This window comes from Cebidichthys violaceus, unplaced genomic scaffold, assembly GCF_023349555.1.
Source record: "Cebidichthys violaceus isolate CVI_PGR_0920_01 unplaced genomic scaffold, fCebVio1.0.p SCAF_7, whole genome shotgun sequence".
NCBI lineage: Eukaryota > Metazoa > Chordata > Actinopteri > Perciformes > Stichaeidae > Cebidichthys > Cebidichthys violaceus.
In genome coordinates, this window is record NW_027176927.1 from 11,341,155 (window position 1) to 11,366,772 (window position 25,618).

Below are 25,618 nucleotides of genomic sequence, written 5' to 3' on the forward strand. Positions count from 1 at the left end.
CATTTACTAAATGTAATACTTCATCATAAGAGTAGTTCATGTTCTGTTTTTTCTCTTCATGTCCTTCAATATCTTCTTATTATTGTTAATAAATTACAAAAGCTGCTGTATAATATACTGAAGTGCACTTAAATATTATTTAAATGCATTTTGGTAACTGTTCAATTCTCATTTGTGTTCTATCATTGCAGGAACATGTCCAGGTCAGGGATTTTATTCTGGATCCAGCTCCTATAATGCCTCTGGCTCGTATTCTACAGGCCACGGTCCTGTCATTGTGACCCCCGGGGTCGCCACAATCCGACGCACCCCCTCTTCAAAACCCTCCGCCCGCCGGTCAGGCTCAGTTGTGGGCACAGGCCCCATTCCTATTCGTACGCCTGTCGTCCCGGTAAAAATCCCTACAGTACCCAATATGACTGGAGCAGTAAATGGGAGCAAGAGTGTAGAGGAGGTGGGAGGAGGAGGAGGAGGAAGAGGAGAAGAAAGCCCAGATTCTCCAACATTTGCAGGAAGGGAGGATGCTGGCACGCTGCCTGTGATGTCCTGGAGTGGTCAGGCTACAACCAATCCTCCCACTGTACCCCTGCACAACCAGCAGCGCCTACACAGTGAGATAGGGCAGGAAGGAGGAGGTGAGGAGTCAGGAGAAGAGTTGGAAGGTAACATGCTGGTGGCCATCCGCAAGGGGGTCAAGCTCAAGAGAACCCTCACCAACGACCGCTCCGCACCACGCATCCCATGATGACATGACACAAAAAACATGTGAGCTCCGGCTCTCACTTCGTTGTTTGTAAATGAGGTCAAAAGGCTTTTGAAAAAAAATAAATGTACAGAATCAAAAGGTTTCTTTTGCTAGTATGAGAAATATATTACGCCTGCCTGTTCGACATCTAGCGTTTCTCATTCTGTAATTTTTCACCTGTGAGAGTCCCTCACTGCAGAAGCCATCTTTGATTCAATATGGAAAATACATAGATATGCTATTGTTCAGCTTCACGGGTTCTGAATTGGCCTATGATGCCTCAGAAATAATGTAAAGCCAAGTTTGTTAAAATACTGGTTTTGACCTAAAGTGGATCACAGGCCCACTTGTGGTAAGTCAAGTAATTCTACGAGTACAAAGATAAGACCTAAGAAATTAGGTCCTGAATAAAGGTTGTTGGCCTAAGCACTAAATGTTTTTGTAAATCCGAGCCCACAGCTGTCTAATGCCAGTGTCAAACATGAAGATGTTTTTTTGTTGATAAATCACAAGAGAAGGACAGAGTAGCATTAAACCACAGTATGTTCATTTCTTTAAGACGACATATTTTACACACATGCATCCAGTATTCTTCCTGAAGCAGAGGGTTGGACAAGGACAAAGTGTCCGCCTCTTGTCAGTGTAAAATGGACACTGTGTATAATCTGAACAAACTCTTATTGTTTTGGGAGCACTTTACCATCGTGGCACAAATAATCATTCTAACTGCCTCCATTTGACGCCTCCTGTATTGCATCGTCTGCGTACGTGGCTATAGGAAGCTGCTGTGTTGTCGTCCACTCACTGTTCAAACACTTCATACTTGAGATATCCACAGAGCCGACACGGACACAGGTGTGGGCAACACAGAGAGCTCCTCAAGACGCTGAAATGAACTTCCAAATCAAAGTGGGAGGAGACTACAGTGTGACTAAAGCGTCACATGGTTGATGCTGTGACATTAACAGCCACTACGAGTTACGTCCTGTTTTAGTTGTTTTAGTATTTACATGATTTGTAAATAGTTTTGCATGTCTCTGTTGCTAAGGAGTGTGTTGGTGCTTCTTACTGTGTATTTCCTTCTGCTCCTCCACAGTGGCACAATCATTATCTTCACATCTTTAAACAGGATAGTTATTAATTTCATGTGATCATCAAACCTTGTTACCTTTGGCCAGGAATTCATTTTATTTTCATAATTTTTTCCACTATGAATCTCATTTAATCTGCATTATCTACATGCTTTGTAGAACTCCTCAGTGGTTTGTGTTTATATATTAGCCCTTATATATATTAGCCCCTTGTTTTTTGTAGCATTTATTAGCCTTATTACTACCCACTGCACATTGATCGCTCATAACATTACTAATAAATGTCGAAGTACAGATGTGCCATGTCACAACTCAACATTAAATCAAATTTATATATATATATTATAAAACATTTTATCAGACTTTTTTTTCAGGACAAATATTTGTTGATGTTTCTGAAGTTATGAGTAGAAAGCTGTAATTAGTAATGCCACACCGGTTGTATTGCTCTGTCTGGTTGCTGTTATATCAAACTCATTGTCTGCTTTGAAACGCATGTAGTGTTCATGCTCATGTCCTTTTGATTCATTAGGTTACTTTTGCATCCTTCAACTCCAATTCTAGTGTTAGGATTTTTTACAGGAGCATCGAAGGTGTCAAGTACATACTTATACATACGTATAGATTTTGTTACACTTAAAACTAGGCGATCGCATCGATGTGCACTGTGGAACTTAAGAAGTCCGTCACCATAGGTGCAATAAGCTGTTTGGGAGATGATGACTGCAGCGTTGTAAGACTATCGGCTGAAACCAGTTAGCATCCCCGAGTCATTGCCTGTATTTTGATTTGCATTTCAGTTCAAGCACTGTGAGACCATGGCTACTGCAAGATGTGTGAAACTGTAAATGTTATTCAGCTTTACAGGTTAGTCCAACAACTCACTTTTTTATTTATTTTCTTCTGCTCAGTCTTTTTGTTTGTTCCTCAACCTATTTTTATACGTATATAAACTATCAGAGTAACAGAGTTGTTTCCTCTGTCCATGCGTGTACTATCTGATGAGGTGTTGTTTCATCAGTGAAATGTTTATGACCGCCCTGCTACAATTCATTGACGTCCCATATTTCACACATGCGTAATTGCACTTCATTTTGATAATCTCATAAATGCTGGCTGGTTTTAAAAATGAACAGTAGCAACAACAAAGTGTTCCTTTGACTTCCAGAAGTCAGAAACATGATTTAAAAAACAGTTTTGGTTGTATAATGGTGAAGCCTGCATCAGTATTATGGGTTCACATTTTCAGGACAAATGGTATTTGCATGATGGAGAGCTGATTCCAGACCAGTTTCAGTTAAGCCAAGACAGAGAAGGAGTTTGCCTGAATCATTGTTTTCTAATTTTTAGAAATGAATATGTTTCTGTTTAACACATATTTTGGCGTGACTGAGCTGAGCGCAGACCGATAACAGCCCTGATATGAAGTTTTTGCTGGAGCAGATGGTGACATGATTTAAGTTTGTTTGTACTCGTTATTTACAACTCATTTCAGGCAAAATGTTATTGAACTGCTCATCTGGTTGGCATCAAATCGTATTAGGTTAAAACAAGAAAGATATCATCTCTGCCTGAAATAAAACCATAGTGTGAACAGGGGGATGCACCACCAACCACTTGCATACAGAATACCCCTCTACTGTTTGACTCCAACAGAGCAAAGATGATATTATTCAGATGTTTCTGGAAATCCAGCATTCAGTTCTGGAGATTGTTGACGTTAATATTTTTGGCCGTCCAACCTGTCTAAAACGTATATTATCAACCTGTACTTTCCATATTTAAATTGCTAGCATAAATATATATATTCTATCAGAGTTGCCAAAAGCCAGTATATCCTATGATTAAGACGTTTATAGTTTGTGAGGGTTTGTAGTTTAGTTTCTAGCTTATTATTATTCCCCCCGAGGAGAGTTGACCTCTCTGTCTGTCTCTGTACAGTTCAACAGGCTATAATGCAGTTTGTTTCAGGAAGTAAAAGGTTGTTATTTTTTGTGTAATGACAGCTTTAGCAATATAATAAAAATATAAATTTTGCTTTGGCTCACTGACTTCTTGAATGTGCAAGTGTGCGACCTCTGTGTGGATCAAGAGTATCAAACATTAGACCAGAACACCGCCCTAATATTGGAGTTATTTTCCATTTATTAGCTGCAACTGAAAATCAATCGGGTGAACAGTCTGCACATTGATCTCTCATGGAGTACTAAATGCATTGATCTGTGTGCCCGTTGTGTTGCTTGTGACGGAGCTTTACACCCACTTAGTCTGTAAACTTGGATAGTGTTAGTGAAATATTGCCATGTACATGTTCAAAGTAACTGAACGGTAGGATAACACGTTTTCAGAAGAGAAAGCCTTCACTACCTTCGATTAGGATGCAAACGGGTGATGTGCTTGGTTCCGACCATCAGAGGGCGCTGAACTCCTTTTAACACCCAAACCTGGTTTATAGCTTCTGCTTGGACAATGCATCACTCCTCCCATCCTTAGAGACCTGGAAACACTCGTCTAATAAATAAAAGTACAGCCAAAAACAACCGATCTGCCACAGTCGCACAGAAGGCGAGAAACAAATAAAGCATAAGATCATGAGTAAGACAAAGGCTTTTCCCTCTTTTGCCTCGTGTGCAGGTTTCCTCCCTGACACAAATATCTTCCACATGGTGTCATATTTTCCTCGGGTGTGGACTGTAGTCTGGGTGAATAGCTCAAATGTCCCACTTGCATAATAGCAGAGGGAGAGATGGGCACACACCCAACACACAAGTAGTGCTTTTACTGAAAGAGCCGACCGTATGTTACATTCAGTACTGTATGAACACTATAATATGTCAGTGTCTGATATCATAACTGTAGTATAACACGAATACAGCTGACTGTTATATACCGTCCCTATGCACGGCATCGACGTACGTCTCGCGGTGCCGTCAGAGTTACGCACAGAGGAAAGCGGCGCTGCTATTGGGACGTATTCTCGTGCGCTTCTGGCCGCTGACGTGCCCTCCCATCCGCCTCACACCATCCTGTCAACCAGAGGTTACAACAGCCGGGGATTTACGCTCGCAAATATGTGATTCTGTACAAATTGCAATCGGCCAGTTCGCTGTTTGAGGTTTCGTGCGACCTGTCGAGACAATTTACCCAGCTGGAAAAATAAGAAACGCGCGTGACGGAGCAGCTTCTGTGTTGTCAAGGTTTTTTTTCTTGTGGAGGTTGTCGGACGGGACAGCGGAGCATCGAGCGAGGTGCGTCCGGATAAAACAAGTTTCAGTTGGATTTTGGGACAGCTCTCGCATCTTTTCCTACTTTTTCTTGTTTTCCAAACGGCTTGTGAGATGCTCTCGAGTCCTTCTATTCCTAAATAATGTGTAATACTTATTGTGAGGCCCGTTTTGCCCTTTGATAACCCCGACCTGCCTCCACACTGGGGATGTGTAGGCTGTTATCGAGCCGTCGCTGCAGCGAATATTTGAAATTATGGCCAAAATATGTAATAAAGCGGCTTGTCGTATGTGGTGGTAACTAGGCCTGTTGTACTGTCCTCCACTCTCTTTCTCCATCAGGTTCCCGGCGCATTGCTCTACCTTCCCCCCCATCCCAGCGATGCTGCCCTGCCTGCGGAGAGTCCTGCGGCCCGCCCTCTCTTTGAGAGCCGGGACCCGGTTGGCCACAGCCGGACTCGGCAACCACCATCTACCCGTTTTAGCCTCTTCTTCGCAGTTCATGCTGGTGCAGCGGTGTAACCTGGGCACACACCCGCTGAAGGAGCCCGTGGAGCCCCTCGACTCGTCCCGTGGAGCCAAGGAGTTTATTTATACTCTCCATCCGTCTGAGCGTACCTGTCTGCTGCGAGAGCTGCACAAGTTCGAGTCCATAGCTATCGCTCAAGGTAAGTGATATGCTACAGTACAGCGTGATGTATTGAATGCATTTTCATATTAAGTGGAATACAGCAGGAAAACCAATGGCGATGCTGCTTTCCTAATACATGACTAATATATAACGGACATCTGAAAATGTCTTATTGAAATCATTTAAAACTGGTGGATAATGTTTTTTGCATCATAGTCATCATCAACAGTACGCCCTAGTTAAAACTATTGTTAACCACTGGACACTACATGTATTGACAAGCTATTGATTGTAAGGGTTAAATGTTCACCTATCAGTGTAATCACTATTGACATAAGCTACAGTTCCAGGCTCCAGTATCAGGGGACAGGCTGTAACGAGATGAAGTAACATGTAGTGTAGTTAAGAGTATAGTGTTGATAACATCACAGCTGTGATTGGAATCTCCTGATGGGGAATGGAAGTCTAAAAACGTTGGAAGAGTCTGTGTAAAGCCTAGTTTTTTCTAAAGCATCACACCGTAGTTCCACGGAGACGGACAGATAATCCCTCTGTGCTGCTATGCAGCCGACCCTGATCTCTGACCTATGACCTCCCTGAGAGAAAAGAGAATCTATTGGCATGGATCAATACAGCGTGTCGCCATAACTGCAACTCTTTTTTTTCCACATCAAGCATCACTCACACAGTATGTCAGTAGGGAGTAGACTACAGTGTCACTCAGTACCAAAGCCCAGGGTTGTGGCTTTCAGATAAATTATGCGGACACTCGGATGTCTAAAAATGGTATCAGATTTTTTTGGGGGGTTTCATGACACATAAGAATGAAACTATGAGACTAGTGGAGGAGCACGGTGGATGTCCCACAGACGCAGAGAAAAGGAAGGAAATGGGTCGACCGATACGGAGATAGAAGAGAATAGAGGGAGAGAAAGAGGAAAGACATGAGTGATGATGAAGATGCTCTGCAGAGCATGAGGTTCTCTTTGGTCGTGTGCTGCTCTGAGCTCATGTCATCTCAACCTAAAAATAGATTCTCGTAAATTTGTCTCATGACTTTAAGTTTCATGCCTGCCAAATTGTTGGATATTGGATTTTTAATGTGGAATGCAACTCTGCGGCTATTGAAAAATAAAATAAAATTTGAATTATATATCCTGGAAACGTAATCAATGCTCCTTTTGACTTTGTCAGTGAAAACATTGATATTGATATCAGAGCTCTAGAATTGCGGATAAAAGAAAAAAGCACTGTTGCTTTATTCCTGTAGAACTTCTGGGGAGTAAGAGAAGTTTACAGTGGAGCCTTGTTTACTGTAGTGTCTCATGATGGACAAATGATTACTTGTGGGACACCCTGCAGGGTAGCCTCAAATATCTCAGGCATCAGAAGATTAAAAATCACAATAATCCCGATAGTCTCTCAATTCTACTGCACCAACAATTGGATTGTTCTTATTTTATGGATACTCTTCTTCCTGTTACTTGACCAACTAGCTGGACTCTCAGTCATTGTAAACCAGGCTGCTTTAAGCCATTTAGCATCACACTGCTGAATGTTGAACATGCATGCATCAGTTGCTATGAATATGGCATGTGTGTACTGTTTCTTCTCAGTAGGTTACAGTTGTAATTTTGGCCGCGATAATAATGTTAAAAGTGGTGATTTACAGAGATGGCCTTGAAGACCATAGCAATGATTGTAAAGCTTGGAGGGTTATATTGTTAAACAGATGAACACTTCTGTTTTATTCACAGACCATCATATGTTGTTTAGTGTTCACACCTTTGGTGATAATTATTGCTAATAACATTTGCCCCTGTTTGATTCCAACTAAATTGTTTCCCCCTCATTGCACAGGGGAAATTGCCTTGTTTCGAAGAAAAGAAATACAGAAAGTCGCCCCTTCCTCATTCCCACTGTGTATCCTGACTCTGGGGAAATGACAGAGGGAATTGTTGCCGGCCATCATTACGAGGCGCTTCAATAAGATTCTCCACGCCCGGCACTACCTAATAGTACATTATTATTTTCCTGTCGGATGTGGATGATTGCATCCTGACCACATGCTGCGAGCCATCCCTGTGCAATATCAACACCGAGCAAACGCCGCAAAATTCCACATGAGCATGACATTGTCGTGCAATATCGGAGAATATCATGCTTCTTTAATAAGCAGACAGCGTGGCATGAAAATGGAGAGATGTTATGACATTTCTAGCTAGATTTTGAGCTTCTATGAAATACAAAAGAGGACTATACAGCAAGTGAGGTTTTTGTGTCAACCCCGAAAAGATAGACACACAACTTCATATTTTGTAGGATTCATAACCACCATGAATTCTCAACCACAGAAGAGAGAATAGTGTTTGCCAGGGTACTGAGGTGACTGTAGAGGACGGCTCCTTTCCTCTATTCTCACCTATGGGGCCTGCCTGGCTGGCGCTCCCTGACATCCTCACCTTCACGCTATGAAAACCCTCTGGGATTGTCTTACCTACTGTATGTGCCGGGCTGCAGACCAGCTGAATCAGTGATTGCTGGACCGGTCGACTCACTCTCTCACTGACTTGCCGGCTGAGAGATTGATTTTGTTAGACAGGCTCATCAACACCCATCATGATTCTACTTAGAGGCTGGCTGCAGGACACCTGGAGCGAAGCCCTTATTTTCCTCATGTTTATATGCAGGTTCGCTGAATAGTGGGGAAAGTGGATGTCTGCCTGAGCCTAAAGCTCCCTTACATTCTGTATCTTCGTACTGGGCAGTCCTCGGGTTAGTGGAGGTCCACGCTGTTTGAGGCATGTTTACTGAATGTTTACTGAACTAATTCACCTTCTGGATTGTGCTCTTAGATTTAGGTTACACATGTTACGATACAAGAAGCCTGCCAGAACATTTAGTCAGTTTACTCATATTTTTTCCAGTTTGTTTTAGCAAACAGTTGTTTGTTTACACATCGTGTAGACACACAGCAACATTTATCTTGAGTTGTAGTCCTGGTCTTCTGGATTTCTGAATACAAGTCCAATATTCGTTCTCCTTTTAGCTCTGTTTTGGTCACCACCAACTCCTGAGGGAAATATCTGGCTCTTTAGCTGCTAAATGCTCCACTATGATCATCACCAGCTGGTCGCTTACTTTGTCTGTCTGCCGTTTGGTGCTGGGCAGGTAGCATACAGTCTGTGTATCAGAGTTTTAAGCTGAAAACAGCTGACTGCTGCAGATGGAAACTAGTTGATCACAATAAAGTTGTGAGCAGTAAAATGAAACCACTGAGTTGATGCTTAAACACTCCGTAGAGCTGAGGAGAACTGCAGTGTCGGTAGACAATTGAAGTTGTGAAATGGGTTGTTTGTCATTGTGCATATACAGTAGTGCTGTAAACGCAGATTCGGTGGATCAGAGAAGGAAACCGTAGAGTTTTGCCAAATCTGTCATAAGAGCAGTGTCATTCAAACTGAAGGCTGGTAAGCACTTCACAGTTTGTTTGTTTTTTTCCCAAATTGTTTCAAACGTTTTCTACTTTATTCTCCAGACAAATGTCCGCTAAGCATTTTGGGGACAGGGAGTAGCAACAGCCGAGATACTTTGAGTGGAGACAAAATAAAGGGTTAGGAAGACGCAAGTTGTAAGTACATTCTCCTCACTGGAGGGGATTTAAGGTCCATTCAGGAGGTTTGAGGAGCTCTTGTGCAGGTAGAAATGCCCCATTCTAAGAGAAACAGGAGGAGAGAAGGCAACAAAAGAAGGAAAGTCAGTTAGAAGACAGAGGTGAGGTGAGATGAAGGCAGAGATATTTAGAGGATAAACAGCATCCTGATGACTCATTGTCATGAAGCCTCAGGAATGACTGTCAGAGACCAGCTCAGTGATTGTTCCACGGGCCTTTACATGCTGCAGAAATATAAATATTTGAAATAACTAACCAACTAATGCAGGGACTGGGATAGTCATATCAAACAAAGAAAATATGAATTATTAAGTTAGGATACATTAGATAATGTTCTAGTGATTCTCATTGGAAGTGTAAAATATTGATAGAGATATTGAATAAAAGGACCACACTGTGATGATCAGGATCTTATCTCCAGATTCCTTCAGTAAACCCCCAAATACATAATTTTCCCCGAAATATATTAATTTAGTGAACATACTAACCTCGTTATTTTCAATCCAAAGTAGGCATGGTTGAAATCAAGCATGATAATTCTGGAAAATAAGACTGTGATATATATCTTTGAATATTAGTTGAATTATTAGTTTGAATGATACGAGTTCCTGAAGGACAACTTATAAACCTGGTCACAAAAGCTTTTTATTTTATTTTTTTACATTATAACACATTTTAAGGCATAATTAATATGATATTTGACACTGTATAGTTCATAAACCTTGAAGAGGAGAAATAATCTACCAGGAGTAAATGCTGATCTATACCGATGTTTTTGTGGAAATAGGAAAACCTATTTCTCACAGACCTCTCACACCAGGAACATAGAGTAGGCTGTTATTGCATATTAAAGTATCATGTTCAATATACAAAAATACAGGAGTCCTTCTCCATCCTTAAAGAGAAACAAAGCAAAGATTTGGAGGAGAAGGAAAGCAGAGCTGGAGATGTAGCAGATTCATGAATGACTGAATGCCATCTGGGATCATCAGCTACTGAGTGACTCAGTGACATCCACTACACTAACGTGGCTTTCCTTCAGTCCTGCTGCTGGAAAAGAAAATGTGAGAGGAGAGGAGATGGAAGCACTTTCCCTGCATGGCTCAGAGCGTGGAGAAGTACTGTAGGGGGAAAGCAGATTCAGCCGGTATAATGAAACCAGGATCAAAGCTTTCATACTCTTTCTTCAGGTGTGTCTATTTTGAATATTCCTCCTTTTTTTGTTGAAAGGGGAAGCCATTTCCTGTATGGGGACAAAGGAGAGCACCTTTTTATTTCTCCATTCTGCCTCAGCTCATTCAGTCTTAGGTGAATTGAATGTCTAATTCATATACGCTGCTGCATAATGGTAGTCCATGGTGACATTTCACCTGCTGTGACCCATGCACAAACACAAGTGACTCTCTTCAGTCTGTTATAAATAAGAGTGGAGGCATCTGCATTGTTGAACATTTCAACAAATTGCACTGTTATGTCGCTGCCATCGTGCTTTTACTTGACTTTCTAAAAAACAACAGTGATTCACGTTGAATTACTAGAGTTAGTAACATGCCAGATAGTAATTTCTATTATTGGACATTGTTGCTGTGACATTTGTCTGGTAATTTGTGTCCAGAATACACAGTATTCATCACATAGACTGTAATAACATGCTGTGTGTATTAATTGAGTGCAGTTTGCTGCCAACAACAGAGCTGCAGCCATTAATAATTAATCAGTCTCAGTGTGCCAAGGAGTTTTCAGACTGAGCGGATATTCATTGGAAACTTCCCTAAACGGCAGTGGGTGCTAAACCCCAAAACATTAAGTGATACCTGTTGTTGCTGATGCTGGAAAAAAAAAAATAGGCAGAGCGATGATGATAATGAGTGAGTTTTTTTCCTTTGAAGGATACTTTTGTTATGAACACACGTGGACCCGGGACACAGATAGGCTTACATGGAAAGAAGAGAGTTTTTATTGTAACAAAGGATCTGGATGAAAGCTTGATGACTGGGAACGGGAGTCTGGTGCCAGCGGTAAGGAATAGATAGAGATGATGGTGTGAGCGGGGAATGTGGGAGAAGCGTGGTAAGCAGCGTTAGCTTTGAAGCTAGGTGATATCTGGCAGGATGACAGACAGACACACAGACACAGGGTAGTTATACGAAACACGATGAAGCAGAATCACTGGGAATATCTACTGAGTTGGCCTTGAAGTGTAGCTACCACTAAGGCTGAAACAACAGTCTGGCGAGGAGTGGTTGAATAGCTGTAGATATACTGCAAGCTGATGAGCAGGTGACAGGCAGGTGTAGTGGTGAGCTGAGCTGATTGTAGACAGGTGTGCATTTGGGCTGAAGCGCTAACAAAATGCCTGTAGCTAGCTAAAAGCATTACATTTTAGCATGTCAAAAGATTATCTTAGCACTGTGTCTTAGCGGTGATAACTCAAATAATGATGGGACGAGTAAGTTGTTAGCGAGCTAATGCTATGTGTTAGCAACCTACTCAAGTTACCCAAGGCACTTGCAAACATAATACTGCATGGCTTTCTGATTTATCAACACAAATTGCATGCTGTCAAAAGGTTTTAGCTTAACTTACAGAAATAAAGTTAGTCTAAAACTGCCTTTTGGACAAAATGCTTGCTGCACACTTAAATGTAGGCATGCTGAGATCCCCAAGATTTTACATGTGTTTGATATTCAAGGTGGTGTTTGTTTTTGTGATCCTGTCCATTCAATCACGAGGTCATGATCTTGAGAGCGTAAAAGACAGTGATGGATCATTTGCTGCTTTTCTCATGGGACAATATGACCTTTAAAGCCAACACACCTTCACTTTTTTGTTACCTCCAAACTGTTGCCTCTTTCATTTCTTTTGCTCTGTCGCCTCTTCACTCGCTATCTTTTTCCCCTTATCTGCTCTCATTCTGTCCCTCCCTTTCACACTTCTATGAGATGTACCAAAACACACTGCACATCCTACCTCCCATTTTTCTCCTTGGTTTGTACCTGGGCCCCTCAGAGGCTTCTGTAACTGACCTTGCTACGCAGTCGCCATGGCTGCTGATTTCCCTGCAGTCCCACAAGAGTAAAGTCAGCACCTTAAAGTAGATATTAAGGTTTGTATTCCTTTCATGCCCTGCATTTACTGCTTTGTAGGTTTAACTCGGGAAGATACTAAGTGGCTTACCTTGCTGCTGAATTGACTTCACTGGCTGCTCCCTTGACTGGCCTGTCTCAATGATATTAAAGTTGGATAGATGGGATTTATAACAGTGGATGTTTTTTCTTGTTAGCAGCATGTTTACACATTCAGCAGTTACTGAGTCCAATATTCACTCTCCTAACAGCTTTTTGCCAAAATGAAACACTCTACTTTATTTACAAACTATCTACTAACTTTTCACGTTTGCAGTTTGATGCTGGGGATGTACCATTTTCAGGTTTGAATGTAGGGGAGTCATGTTTTGAGTTTGTTATGGTCAACTCCATATAAGAGTAGGTTTATTCCAACTGAACTAATGAATCCTAGTTTGTGCTGTTCCAGTATTGGTAAGCACAATACAACATGTAGCTCACTAGCAGTATGGTAAACAATGGAGATGGACAAAACCACATGGAAGTATTACTGCTTTATTCTGCATAACAATTGCAAATGTTATGCTCAAGCTGAAAGATGCAGCTTCGTCTTGTAAAACTGTCCCTCAATAAGCAGCTTTCTATTTTATAGTTGTATAGTCAATATAGTTTGTGTCAATGTTTAAGGAATTTTCCCTGCACTTGCTGATATGAACAGTAAAATGCATCATGCCGGTACGGCCCAATGGATCATACAAATGTAAAGTTGTCCCACACTAAGCAGAAGCAATAAAAGGGTGTCAGGAAGATGTCCGTACACACCTACGCAGCAGTTGTCATTAGCACGAATAAGTGAAAACACCTGTGCATGTGTTCTGTTTGTGCCGTTGGTGAGTAGGGGTGTTAATTCTAGCAGTCTGATCAACGATTAATACACATCTATGAGGCCAGGTGTGTGCAATTAACTGCAATTAACTTGAACGATAGAAAACCAGCTTGACATTTGTTGCCAGCTTTGAGAACCATTACTGTGAACGAGAGGACTGCTGCACGATTTGGGTCCACTCGCAACAAGAATGTGGTGAGCATTTACTGTAGTATAGGTGGAATCTGTGTATCCCCATCATCCTGTGATGTAAAATGCATGGTCTCCCAGGAACTATATATCTGTGTGGGTTACCAGAAACCGCAGGGGGAGTCATTGTAAACTGCCTTTAGTGTGAGGTATTTAGTGTTAGGCAGCCCATTGCTCAATTAAAAATGTTTCTCTTGTTCTTGTCTGTGCTTTGTCCTTTGTTCCTACTGGCTGGGTGCCCATTTTAAGATGCAGAGGAAATGAGGCTATTTTCATCTGTTACTCCTGTTGCTTGTGGTTTGCCATTTGTCAGAGGGATATTTTCAAGGATTGTGTGTGTGTGTGTGTGTGTGTGTGTGTGTGTGTGTGTGTGTGTGTGTGTGTGTGTGTGTGTGTGTGTGTGTGTGTGTGTGTGTGTGTGTGTGTGTGTGTGTGTGTGTGTGTGTGTGTGTGTGTGTGTGTGTGTTATGCTATGCCCCAATGCTTCGTATTTTCCTCCCACAGGTACAGTATATACTGACTGGTTAATTTTGCATTTACTGGGAGCATACTATTTTCCCCTCAGAAGACAAAGTATTTGAAATTGTGACGTGTCCTGCTGTAGCAGTAGGACGTGAGGGGTTGTTAAAGGTCAGCAGACAAACAGAAATAAATAGGCTTTCCTCAAAATGAGCATTTATATGCAAATCACAATCTTACGGTGGACTCAGTAATTTTTTTTTATCTAAACTACATTATACTACTAGCAAAATCTAATCCAGTTAGATGCAGAAATATTCCATTGATTGCATATTAAATTGAAATAGTTTACATATATTCTACTAGTTATTTTGAAAATCTAATCACCCATTCTAGCACAGATTAATTTCAACCTCAAACTTTTCCAAAAGTGCTGCCACCAAAAATAAATTCCCTTTTCCATACTAATGACTATCCCGACATCTTGACCCATATTCTGTGTGCTGTGAAATTTGCTCCTTCCTGTCGCATAAATCAAAGGAGAATAGCAAGGTGCAGTGCGGTTGATGAATTGCTATAGCCTTCTATTGCTCCTGTTCTGCTGAACACACGCGCACGCTCGGTCACACACACACGCTCGGTCACACACAACCTGCAGATAATCAGATGATATAAATTCATACTGAAACGCATGCTTATATTCACACACCATGCCCCTTCATACAGCAGTCGGTCTTGTATCAAACCACACTCTGATCATGAGAATCACTTCTCTGTGTGAGTGCAACTCAAAAATCAATAAGGCCCAGAGGGGAAAACAATGATTTTACGTTTGCTAGACAAAACCCAAGACACACACACACTAACATAGGCAATTACACACACACACGCACGCACGCACGCACGCACGCACACAAACTGCATTGTATTGCTGCACAGTGATGAAAAATGTCCCTGAAATGGGTAAAAATTTTCTAGTTTCTACCACTATAACCCAACACCTGAATTTGCAGAAAATTGTATTGCCTCTATATATCATATAACTGTTTTACTGAGAGAGAACTTGGCTTTTCAGTTCCTTTACAGACTTATCTCCAATTTCCGAAACTCTGTTCCCACTTCAATTTCATGATGTATCGGCACCAAGAGACAAAGTGTGGAATGAGCCATTTGTCACGGCAAAACAGAGACAGGAAAGTGTGACTTTTACCTCGCCTTAAAACAATAAAAGCTAAAGAGGACTTGGGTGCTTGTGTTTGCTACCTCAAACAGACATTTCTGAGCAGCAAGCAGCTGAGGAAGCAATAAAAAACAGCAAAGTGAAGCTAAAAATCTTGCGGTAAAATCCAACCAACCACCACACAAAGATGTAAATGTTTGGAGATGGATGTGAGCACCTCAGTGTGAGCCTTTTTAGAGTTAATGCCATCTGGCTGTCTGAATAGGAAATGTAGATCATTTCATTTAAAATATAGAATTTTTATTTATAGATATTATATATTCATGTAGTTTGCATACAAAACCAGCAGACATAGAATTCAACCCACAGCAACTCTTCAAGAAGCACAATTCTGGAAACGCTGATGATTCTGCAGTAGCAGGATACAAGATAAGAGAAGGTTTGAGGTTTGAATGAAACATGGCTGCTTTGGTTTTTAATCATGCTCGTGGTTACATACTTATCACAGCCCAATAAATGTTTTCACCACTCGTGTCTGCTGGAATTGAATTCTTTGGAGAAAGTAGCCTCGGGGGTATTAAAGGGACCATGCATTCAATACTTTATACCAGAGGAGTTCTTAGGGGAATAGACAGCCGTGTCAGCTATCGCAGTTCTAATATATAGCTGGAAGAAGCCCAGTGGACTGGGAGAGAAAAGTCTTCAAGGGATTCTGTATCTCGTTAATGGGAATTTTCATGTGACTAGTGATGAGTCGGTGACTCAGTTGCTTTTTCGTTTGGCCTCATTCTTTTTAAGTGATTGAAAATGTAGCAGGAACAGGCTTCTGATTTGGGCCACAATGATGTATTCCATCATTTCTATCATGTCAAGATGGGACAGATTAGAACTATGTATCAGAATGATCACTGGCCTAGCCTGGCGGTTCGATAATAAAACAGCTGAGAACAATTCAGCATCAAGTTTCAGTGAGAAAAGTTGTGCGGTTAATGCAGCAGTACACTGACGCATCGGCTCACAGATGAGCACAGGAGGATCATTGAAAGCCTTTAATTAAATCCTAGAACAACCCATGGATGAGTAATATATGTATTCTGGTACTTAATTGCCAAAGCCATCCGTTTTCTGTGGGTAAACCTCCCTCTATGGCAGTTTGTTCCTGTCTTGTAGTTTGATAGTTTATGCTTTAGTGCCTGAGAGGATTTTCCAAAAACCTGTGAAATAAGATGCACGCGCTGCTGCAGAGGCTGGAGGCTATGTGTAAGCACTGACGGTGAGCTTATGTTTGTGTGCGTCTTTGTGAATGTGTCGGCAGTGTTTTTACTCTCTTGCTGATGGAAGGGCCAGATAGTTGTCCATCAGCAATATGAGACGAGGGTTGAACTGAAGACCGTAGCGTGAAGCTTGTAATGCGACACTGAGTCCTGAAAGGAAAGGATAGATAGATAGATAGATACTAACTTTATTGATCCCGCGAGGGGAAATTATTTTGTTACAAGCAGCAATAGGTTACAGAGCAGCAATAGGTCACAGGTAAAAAATCTTAATATTATATAAAAAGAAAAAGAAAAATACAAGAAAAATACACATGTCACAATATATACAGTTATAATATAGTAAAGATGTTATATAAAAAATGCACACTATATACACAGTGAATAGAACAGAATAATATTAAATCAACTAAATAAACAGTAGTGCAGAGGTTTAACGATTTGATTTGGCCCGAGGTGATTTATTGTACAGTCTTATAGCAGTAGGCAGGAATGTTCTCCTGTACCTGACCTTATGACAGCGGAGCTGGATCATTCTGTTGGAGAAAGTGCTCCGCTGTCCCTGCAGTAGGTGGTGGAGAGGGTGGTCCTGGTTATCCAATATGGATAATAGTTTCTTCAGTGTCCTCCTCTCCACCACCTGTTCCAGATAGTCTTGTTTACAGCCGATGATGGAGCCGGCCTTCTTAACCAGTTTGTTAAGTCTGTTGGTGTCTCCGGCTCCAATGCTGCTCCCCCAGCAGACTACGGCGAAGTACAGTGCACTGGCCACAACAGACTGGTAGAACATCTCCAACATCTTGCTGCACACGTTGAAGGATCGAAGTTTCCTCAAGAAAAAGAGTCGACTCATCCCCTTCTTGTACACAGCGTTGATGTTGGCCTTCCAGCTCAGTCTGCTGTCGATGGAGACACCCAGGTACTTGTACTCCGTCACCATGTCCACGTCCTCTCCCAGAACTCTCAGCGGCTGTGGAGCCGTCGTCCTCCTCCTGAAGTCGACCACCATCTCTCTGGTCTTGGCCACGTTCAGAAGCAGGTGATTTCTACCGGCCCACTCCACAAAGTCATCCACTACTGCCCTTTACTCCTCCTCCCGTTCGTCCCTTATACACCCGACCACTGCAGAGTCATCAGAGAACTTCTGCAGATGGCATGACCCTGAGTTGTACTGGAAGTCAGTGGTGTATAAGGTGAACAGGAAGGGAGACAGAACAGTTCCCTGTGGGGCTCCAGTATCACTGACCACCGTATCAGACAGTACACGGCCCAGTCGGACAAACTGTGGTCTGCCTGTGAGGTAGTCAGTGATACAGGAGACAGTGGACGTGTTAACCCCCACCTCCCGCAGCTTCTCACTCAGTAGCACTGGTTGGATGGTGTTAAATGCACTGGAGAAGTCAAAGAAAGTGATTCTCACAGAGCCACCGGTTCCATCCAGGTGCGACTGAGCTCGTTGCAGCAGGTAGATGATGGCGTCGTCCACTCCCACATGAGGCTGGTATGCAAATTGCAGAGGGTCCAGTGATGATTTCACCTGCGGTCGGAGGTGGGCCAAGACCAGCCTCTCCAGCACCTTCATCACATGGGATGTGAGGGCAACTGGTCGGTAGTCATTGAGGCCAGATGGAGTCGTCTTCTTAGGAACAGGAACCAGGCACGACGTCTTCCACAGCACCGGGACTTCCTCCTGCTTCAGGCTCAGGTTGTAGAGGTGTTGTAGGAAAGGAGGAAGTGAGAAGGAGATTAGAGATGGGTGGGGACAGCAGATAGGATGGAGGCAGATGTTTTTAGTTTTTATGGTCTTTGCATTTTATTTATTTTTCCAGCATAAGTTTTAATATTATAAAGTGGATAGTTTACCTGTAAAGTGATAGCAATGTAAACATGCATTTAAAGTTACTGTGTGGAGCGTTTAACTGGAGGCCCGGTGATATTGCTGGAACTGCTAGAGGGAAGAGAGGCATGGGAGAACCAGAACCAGGACTGAGTGAGGCAGACTGTCAGACCCCCGCTGCAGTAAAATAAAAGGTTTTTCTGAAGAGACGCTGGTGCTCAGAAAAACTACCACTTTCATCCAATGAGCAACCATTCAACACAAAATAAAAGTCCCTTGTAGTGTATTTAACATGGCATTGTAAAAAGTTGGTCCCTAGCTAGTCCTAGAGTCAGTACTTGGAAAGCATATTTGGCATTTGCAAATGCAGCAACTCAGTGGGATTAGTGTTTTGGGGATTGCAAGTGTGCATGTGTATGAGTGCACGCTTGTGTATCTGAGTGTTGGAGACAGACTGTGTTTGAAGAAATCTGCTCCAGCCTGGATTGCCTTGCAGTAGTGCAATAACCTGCAAGTGATGGAACAGACTTCATTATGTGGACTAACATTTCCACTGACCTCAGTAATACAAATGCAATTTCACAGAATGTGCAAAGGAAATTAGCTTCCCTGTCTTCAGCCTTGAAACCAAAGTAATTATCTCTTGTTTTACAGCACGTCACAGCTCAGCGACTGTTGTGTTAATGTGGCACATCCGGTGTGACACTTATTCTATTCTACGACCTCTCGACAGATGGATGTTACAGCTCTTTAACTTAGCTCTTTTCCTTTTGACTTTAGTGTCAAAATGTAGAACAAATGTGGTCGGATCTCAGTAGTCATTTTATTTTCATCCAGCTTGTGTCGGATGAGGTCAGCACTTGACATGAAGGTAGGACGCAAAGAGCTCACACCTTCAACCTCTTTGTGTCTGTTCAGTCACCACACACACACACACACACACACACACACCAATTATCATCAGTGTGCCAGTAAGCTTCCTATGAGGCCTGATTGGCAGCAGAATTATCACTTGCTGACACCACTTTTGCCCTCATTTGTGTCTGGTAACGAGGGAGGTGCTCTTCGCTCCGCTCCCTCGCTCCCTTTCATCTCCTCTGACACATTGCTAAAATGTCCTCGTCTCTCTCCCTTGCTACTTGTTCCCTCTGTGTCTGAAAGGTCCTGACTGATAGGCCTTTGCCATTTAAGAACTGTCTGACATTTATCCCCCCCCCATAGAATAACAGGCCACAGGAGATGCGAATGCTTTATAATACGTTTTCTTCTTCTTCTCTTCTTTTTCAGGGCAGCTGGAAGTTGCACCACCTACTTCAGCAGAGTTAAGATATGGTAAGCAGTTTTGTTTTTTATCTCATCCTGGTGGATGTTTTCGAATGACTCTTTATGTTTATTTTACCATTTTTGTTGGTGTAGAGGGCTGATTGAAGGAGTACACTGATGATGATTAATCTTGTAGCATTACCGCCTGGATTGATCCCTCATTTAAACATCAATTAACCAGGAAGATTAATGAAGATCAGTCTTTATTAATGAGCAGGTTATTGTGGTTCATACTTTGTTTCCATGGTCTCCCCAAAAAAAAGGAAATACTCTATATGAACCTGGCTAATAGGGTTGTACGTTGAACAGATATGAAATTAGCTATCGCCCCTGATGTCCCAAAGAAATTGGTACCTGAGAATATCAGTAACAGAAAATGGTTTAGGTGAGACAAATGACGATGAGAGAAGATGACAAGCTGCAAAATGATGGCCCTGTCACTTTATGACACAAAGCAGACAGTATGTAGCTACTCTGTTATGCTGGGCCACAGTTGGCAGAGGACAACACAAACACACATACTGTTAAAGGAAAGCAAGAAAACAAACCGTCCAGATATCAACTCCTGACTGTAAACAGACTCCACAGTAATATGCACTGTCTGGACAGCTAATAGCCTTTTATACAGTACATTTATTGAGCCATGTTTATGGTTTGTAAGATCCCCATTTGCTTCCACTCAAAGTCTTGCTTGGGTCAATAAACACTAATAAATTATGGATTTAAAAAAAGAAACACGAAATGTAAAAATGCAAAAATGCAAAACAAAAAGTTGCTTTAAAACACAACTGATTTAGCACATTTAGCAGAGAGAGGGGAAAAAAGACACCCAAAGGAAGATAACCAATTTAGATATTTACTTCCGGCCATGATACCGAAAATGAATTTCACTTGCAATGTGAAGCTCTTTGTATGTGAGTTGGTAATGATCTATAGAATGTGTTGCAGATGATTTATCACACTCTGTGACACTCAAACATAGGTAATCCACCTCCACACACTCCGCTAAAAGCCTATGAAGGCATACTTCACAGTGCGCTGCTCAGTTACTGACATGACCTCAGCTTCCACTCCTCCTGCTGAGAGGTTGAAACAGCTGGTTAACCCAATGTAGTTCATATCAACCTTTGTTTGACAAAGAGATATTTCACTACAAGCAAAAAGCAGAGACATCATGTGAGAAATCTCCCCTCTAAAGCTCGGTGTTTCTCTGGCGCTGAAATGCTGTTTTTCCGGCGTTGGCTCTACAACAAAGACAACACAGCCCAGTGAAACTTTGGAAAGAAACATCAACTAAGCCGGCTGACAGCATCGAACACGGCACTCCTGATTTTCCTCGAGACAGCAAATTAGTGTTGTGTCTATTGTTGCTTTGCTTTTCTCCTGCTTCGAGTGTCGATGACTTCTTTGGAAAACGTGTCTTTTCATAACTATAAAGACAGATCCATTCGACATTTAGTCATAACACTCAGACCTAAAAATCATGAAATAAACTGTAGAACTGTAATCTGTTGTAAAGCTTTTTCCTTTTTGCAGACTAAACTCAGTGTGTGAATGCTATTTGGAGCTGAAGTTTGCCGATGAAATTGTCTCAACTATGGTCTCATTTGTTCCACCGGATCAAAAGAAGATGAAGACTGTTGTTTTTAATTTACATACCTTTCGAAAACATATATTGGTATTAAATTATTCTGAAGTTTGAGCAGTGCAGACTTTAATCTCTAGAGCTCTGAATTTTCCTTTGCCATTAAATAAGATTAGGTACAGCAGGTTGGATGTGATGTGATCGAATTGTTAAACAGGAGAGCACAGGGAGCGGACCTCTGGCAAGGCCGCTGTACAGAAAAGGACAGAATATCTATACCACATGAGCAAAGTGTGGCTGGAGGGTAAAACCATCCGGGTCAAGACCATCAGTTGACTAAATCAGTTGTGATATATCAAAAAATGTAAAAAAAACAATTCCCACAAAACAAAAACTAACAAGATCTGTTATAGGTTATCTTACGTGGTAACAATTTCTGCACTGAAAAATCTTCCCTAAACTGCTTTACATAATTTATTCCCAAGTACAACAAAAAGTGTACTAACTGGAACTACTATAGCCAGGAGTCCACTTTTAACTTCCAGATGAGTCCGGATGAGATAAGAGGTTCTCATTGGAAAATTAGAATTTTGAGACCTTGGTGATAGCTGTCGTCATAACAGCTGTGTGGTTGGTTTGAAGTTCAGTTCATGGTCAGCTACCACATCTCTGCTGGATGTTTTAAAACGCAGTCACGTGACCTGTCGTCACTAAATTGTATAATCAATGTTTCTTTATACTAAAGGATGCTAGAGAGCCAAGAGGCAAAAGGTCTAATTTCTCTGCACAGAGCTCACTCGCTGCTGTTAAGAAGACTTCACTCTCAGGTTCTACTTTGTCTTTTCTGCAGAGAAGCATCAGGTCTTGCCTCCAAGAGATGCAGTGCTCTTCAAAATTCAATCAAAGTTGCCCCTGGTGTTACATTATGGTAGAGTCTGTGTTTAAGATTTGAATATATGATAGAGGATTTGTGAGCTCAAGCAGCAAAATTGAAAATGCTTCATAGGCAACGAAGGAGAGCTGCAGCAGATCAAGAGCTTGAGAACAGAAGTGACTGGTATTCAGCAGTGATTATGCTCTAAGCCAACACTTTGCAGCAGATCACTTACTTGAACTAGACTGAACTTCACTTGAACAACTCAGACTAGGCTCTCCACTAGAATAGACTCAACCTTCCTGGGGCGGTTGGTGACATTTAATATTCACTTTCACTGCACTAACTGTATATTAGATGTTATATCTCATCTACACACACAAGACACACACACTGAATCTATTTGTGCATGTAAATAGACGAATACATTACCCTATGTAGATATATGTACATTCTGATAGCCTTTTTAGTGTGGAAGTGGAGCTGCTTGATATTTATGACTCTATTTGCACAAAAGGTCAAGGTAGAATCTCAGTCTTTTTTATTTTAAAGATGAAAGCCATTCCAGTTTAGAAAAAATACTTTATTGTTTTGTTGCTGGTCTGTATGGTGGCCAATGCTACCAATGACCATGGCCATGCAACAGTAATCAGATATGATGACTTACCCACTCTAAATAATATCCGGGGGTTAATAATACATTCACTGAGACATTAAACAGAGAAAGTTATTATTACTAGAGATTAAAAAAAACAAAACATACTGGATTCTTAGACCATAAATAGGCCTCTTATGATGACGCAAATTTAGCCTCAGTTAGATAAGTTATAACTGTATTCTTGTATATAGATATATATAGAATATGGATTAAACTAAATCTGCACACTGCAGCTGTTTTTGTAATATTCTTCCACAATTCAATCTGTAACAGCAACATATTCAAAACATTAATGAATACAAGTTTATTTCGAGCATCTCCCAACAGGCGCTTCATAGTTTTCATTTTCTTTTCAGCACAGAAGCATTTTGTTGTCCAGTGATATAATGATTTTGTATCTTCTTTGTGCTCATTCTGTTAAAGTTCTACTCCGCAAGGCTCAATTATGTTATTCGTTAATGAAGACATAAACACAATCTGCATACTTTCTGTTTTGTTTGTTATTTTACAGTTCTGCTGCACAATGCAATCCCATTCGTTGGATTTGGATTCCTGGACAACTGCATCATGATTGTCGCTGTAAGTCTGTCAGCGTCATGCAGTTTTGTGCTCCGCTGCAGCTCAGTGGGTATAAAGATTTACTCAGTGTTGGGAATTTGATTTCCACCGGGAGAACCTGTGCACAAAGAATATGTTACCGTAGGAAGCTTTCTTTGGATGGAAACATCGGGGGAGAGGAAAAAAAATAAACGTTGTTTTTTTTGTTTGATGCTGCTTTAATTATATCTCTGTATATTTCTAGTTTTCTCTCAGTCTGTTTCTCAGAGTCCTTACTTTTCTCGTTTGTCTTTTAATCATTTTCTTGGCACAAGCTATACCCACTCTTTGTTAAGTCTTTGTGAAGTTGATCAAATAATTAAATCTAAACCCAGTGGAACAATCTGCTCGGAGAATGAAGAGCAGTACGTTTTTTCAACAATAAAAGAGTGCCTTCACTGCAGGTTTTTGAATTTTTTTTAACGGATACAATGAATTCTTGGAGGCCTCTACAAAGAGATGGAACAACAAATGGACAGTGAAAAAATATAATAAAATAAACAAAAGAGAATAAACTGAAATAATAAATTGAGCATAACTTTTCATAAAAAGTAAAGTAAGAATATGCGTATATTATAAAAACTATATTTAGTTTTTTGCCTTTTCTCTTCATAAAGTAGACTGCAAAAGTATGAAAATTGAAATCAATAAATAATCACATTTTTGGGCTTGATTCGATTTGCCTGTGAAATGTGCATTTGATAAAATGTTTTTTTTAATGGAAGTGTAAAGGTCTGACATACTGTGAGATAAACTGATGCATTCTGCCTGAAGATCTCTGGCTGCTTTCCATAAGAGCTCTGCACTAAAGATAGGAAACCATAAACCGAAAGACTAAAAGCTTCCAGAAAATGGCCAATGGTAGCTTCCAATAGAAGTACTTCTTTTTAACTTTTTAAGATTTCTAAAGGCTATTGCAACCATTTTGGAAAATACCTTTGAAGTTAAAAAGTAAAGAGAAGAGAGACCTATAGTCGATGTTATTAGACATTAAACCAAGGAAGTTGTCACTACTAGAGATATAAAAAAAACATACTGGCATCATGGACCATAAATTAGCCTCTTATGATAACGAAGTTAACCTCAATTAGATAAGTAGTATCTGTATTCCTCTCTGAATATAATTGAGAAAGAAAATGTGAACAAACGCATTTCATGTCATACATTAGCTTGCACTGATGGTTTATATTCTAGAATGACAGAATTAAATTGAAAGCTTTCCTTTCTTACAAATTATAATGTGTGTGATTTGTATGTGTGTTTCTCCCAGGGCACACATATTGAGTTATCCATCGGCGTGATCCTCGGAATTTCAACTATGGCTGGTAAGAGAATCTCATGATCCTAATGTAACTTAGTATCTAATAAGAAATATTAATACTTTTGAATCGATAAAGTTCTATACTCACACAGTCCAGAAGTCTTTCAAAAGCACGAGTGTGAGGTAGAGAGATGTGTTTTTTTCTGGAGGGGCAATGAAGCAGTGTATTTTCACTATTCTGTTCTTATCTTATCTCTTTTGATGTCATTTATAGTCATGAATGGTTTTCATTATACAAAGTTAAACCTGCACTGACAACAAGAGAAACATCCATGTTGTTTGCTGCCAACTTTGATCAGTTCTCTAAACACGCCTTTTAATAATCCATCTGGTTTGCTTTCTTGTATATTTGCAGACATAATCAGTCCAGTTAAATTAATAATTAAATTGCTCACGTTACAGCCAGATTTGGGTAAAAAAAATCTTGAAGAAAATTTAGATTTGACACAAACAAACTATTACCTTAGACTTGGTTTAGGTTCACATATACATTTTGCCGTACCAGACTGCAAGTCACACTCCATGTCTGCTTCCTCGTTAGAGTGACGGTGTTCCAAATCACAGCGGACTCCAACAGTTTGAAACAACGATAGAAGGAGGCATTTTCAATTTCAGTGTTGACAGAATAGCCAGTCTTATAATGAAGCTTTAATGATGAAGTCACAATTTCAACACTGCTGTGACACTATTCCAAAAATGAGAAAGTGGGATAACATTAGAGAATGGAAACAGAGAGAGAGACTCTAAAAAATATGATAATACTGTTCACGAGCAGATTGAATGGGTGTAATATCCATTTAGCTCAAAGAGGCACATTTTAATGTTATCACTTGTTTCTATTCAGCGCATCTGGGAGAGACTCTGAGGTTATGTCACATATCACTGCATGTGAATGCAGACCGGAGCTTTGAGAAGAGGAGATATTACTGAAGCAGAAGGACTCTCACCATTTTACATACTTAATGCTGATGAAAAAAAACAACCATTATGAATAACTGCTGGCAAA

General features: G+C 40.9%; 2 protein-coding genes across 7 annotated transcripts in view; both read left to right on the forward strand.

The window, feature by feature from the left end:
• Positions 1-3,873, forward strand: part of LOC137891265 (protein MTSS 1-like) — a 48,799-nt gene extending 44,926 nt beyond the window's left edge. For all 6 annotated transcript variants that reach the window (XM_068735793.1, XM_068735798.1, XM_068735795.1 and 3 more), the window contains one exon: positions 192-3,873. In XM_068735793.1, coding sequence (XP_068591894.1) covers positions 192-745 — 554 coding nt within the window. In that variant the 3' untranslated portion in view covers positions 746-3,873. The remainder of the gene's footprint in view (positions 1-191) is intronic.
• A 972-nt stretch (positions 3,874-4,845) lies between these two features.
• LOC137891477 (transmembrane protein 65-like) overlaps positions 4,846-25,618 on the forward strand; it is a 33,308-nt gene continuing 12,535 nt past the window's right edge. The window contains exons 1-5 of the mRNA XM_068736093.1: positions 4,846-5,084; positions 5,403-5,728; positions 19,542-19,586; positions 23,206-23,273; positions 24,562-24,616. Coding sequence (XP_068592194.1) covers positions 5,443-5,728; positions 19,542-19,586; positions 23,206-23,273; positions 24,562-24,616 — 454 coding nt within the window. The 5' untranslated portion in view covers positions 4,846-5,084; positions 5,403-5,442. The remainder of the gene's footprint in view (positions 5,085-5,402; positions 5,729-19,541; positions 19,587-23,205; positions 23,274-24,561; positions 24,617-25,618) is intronic.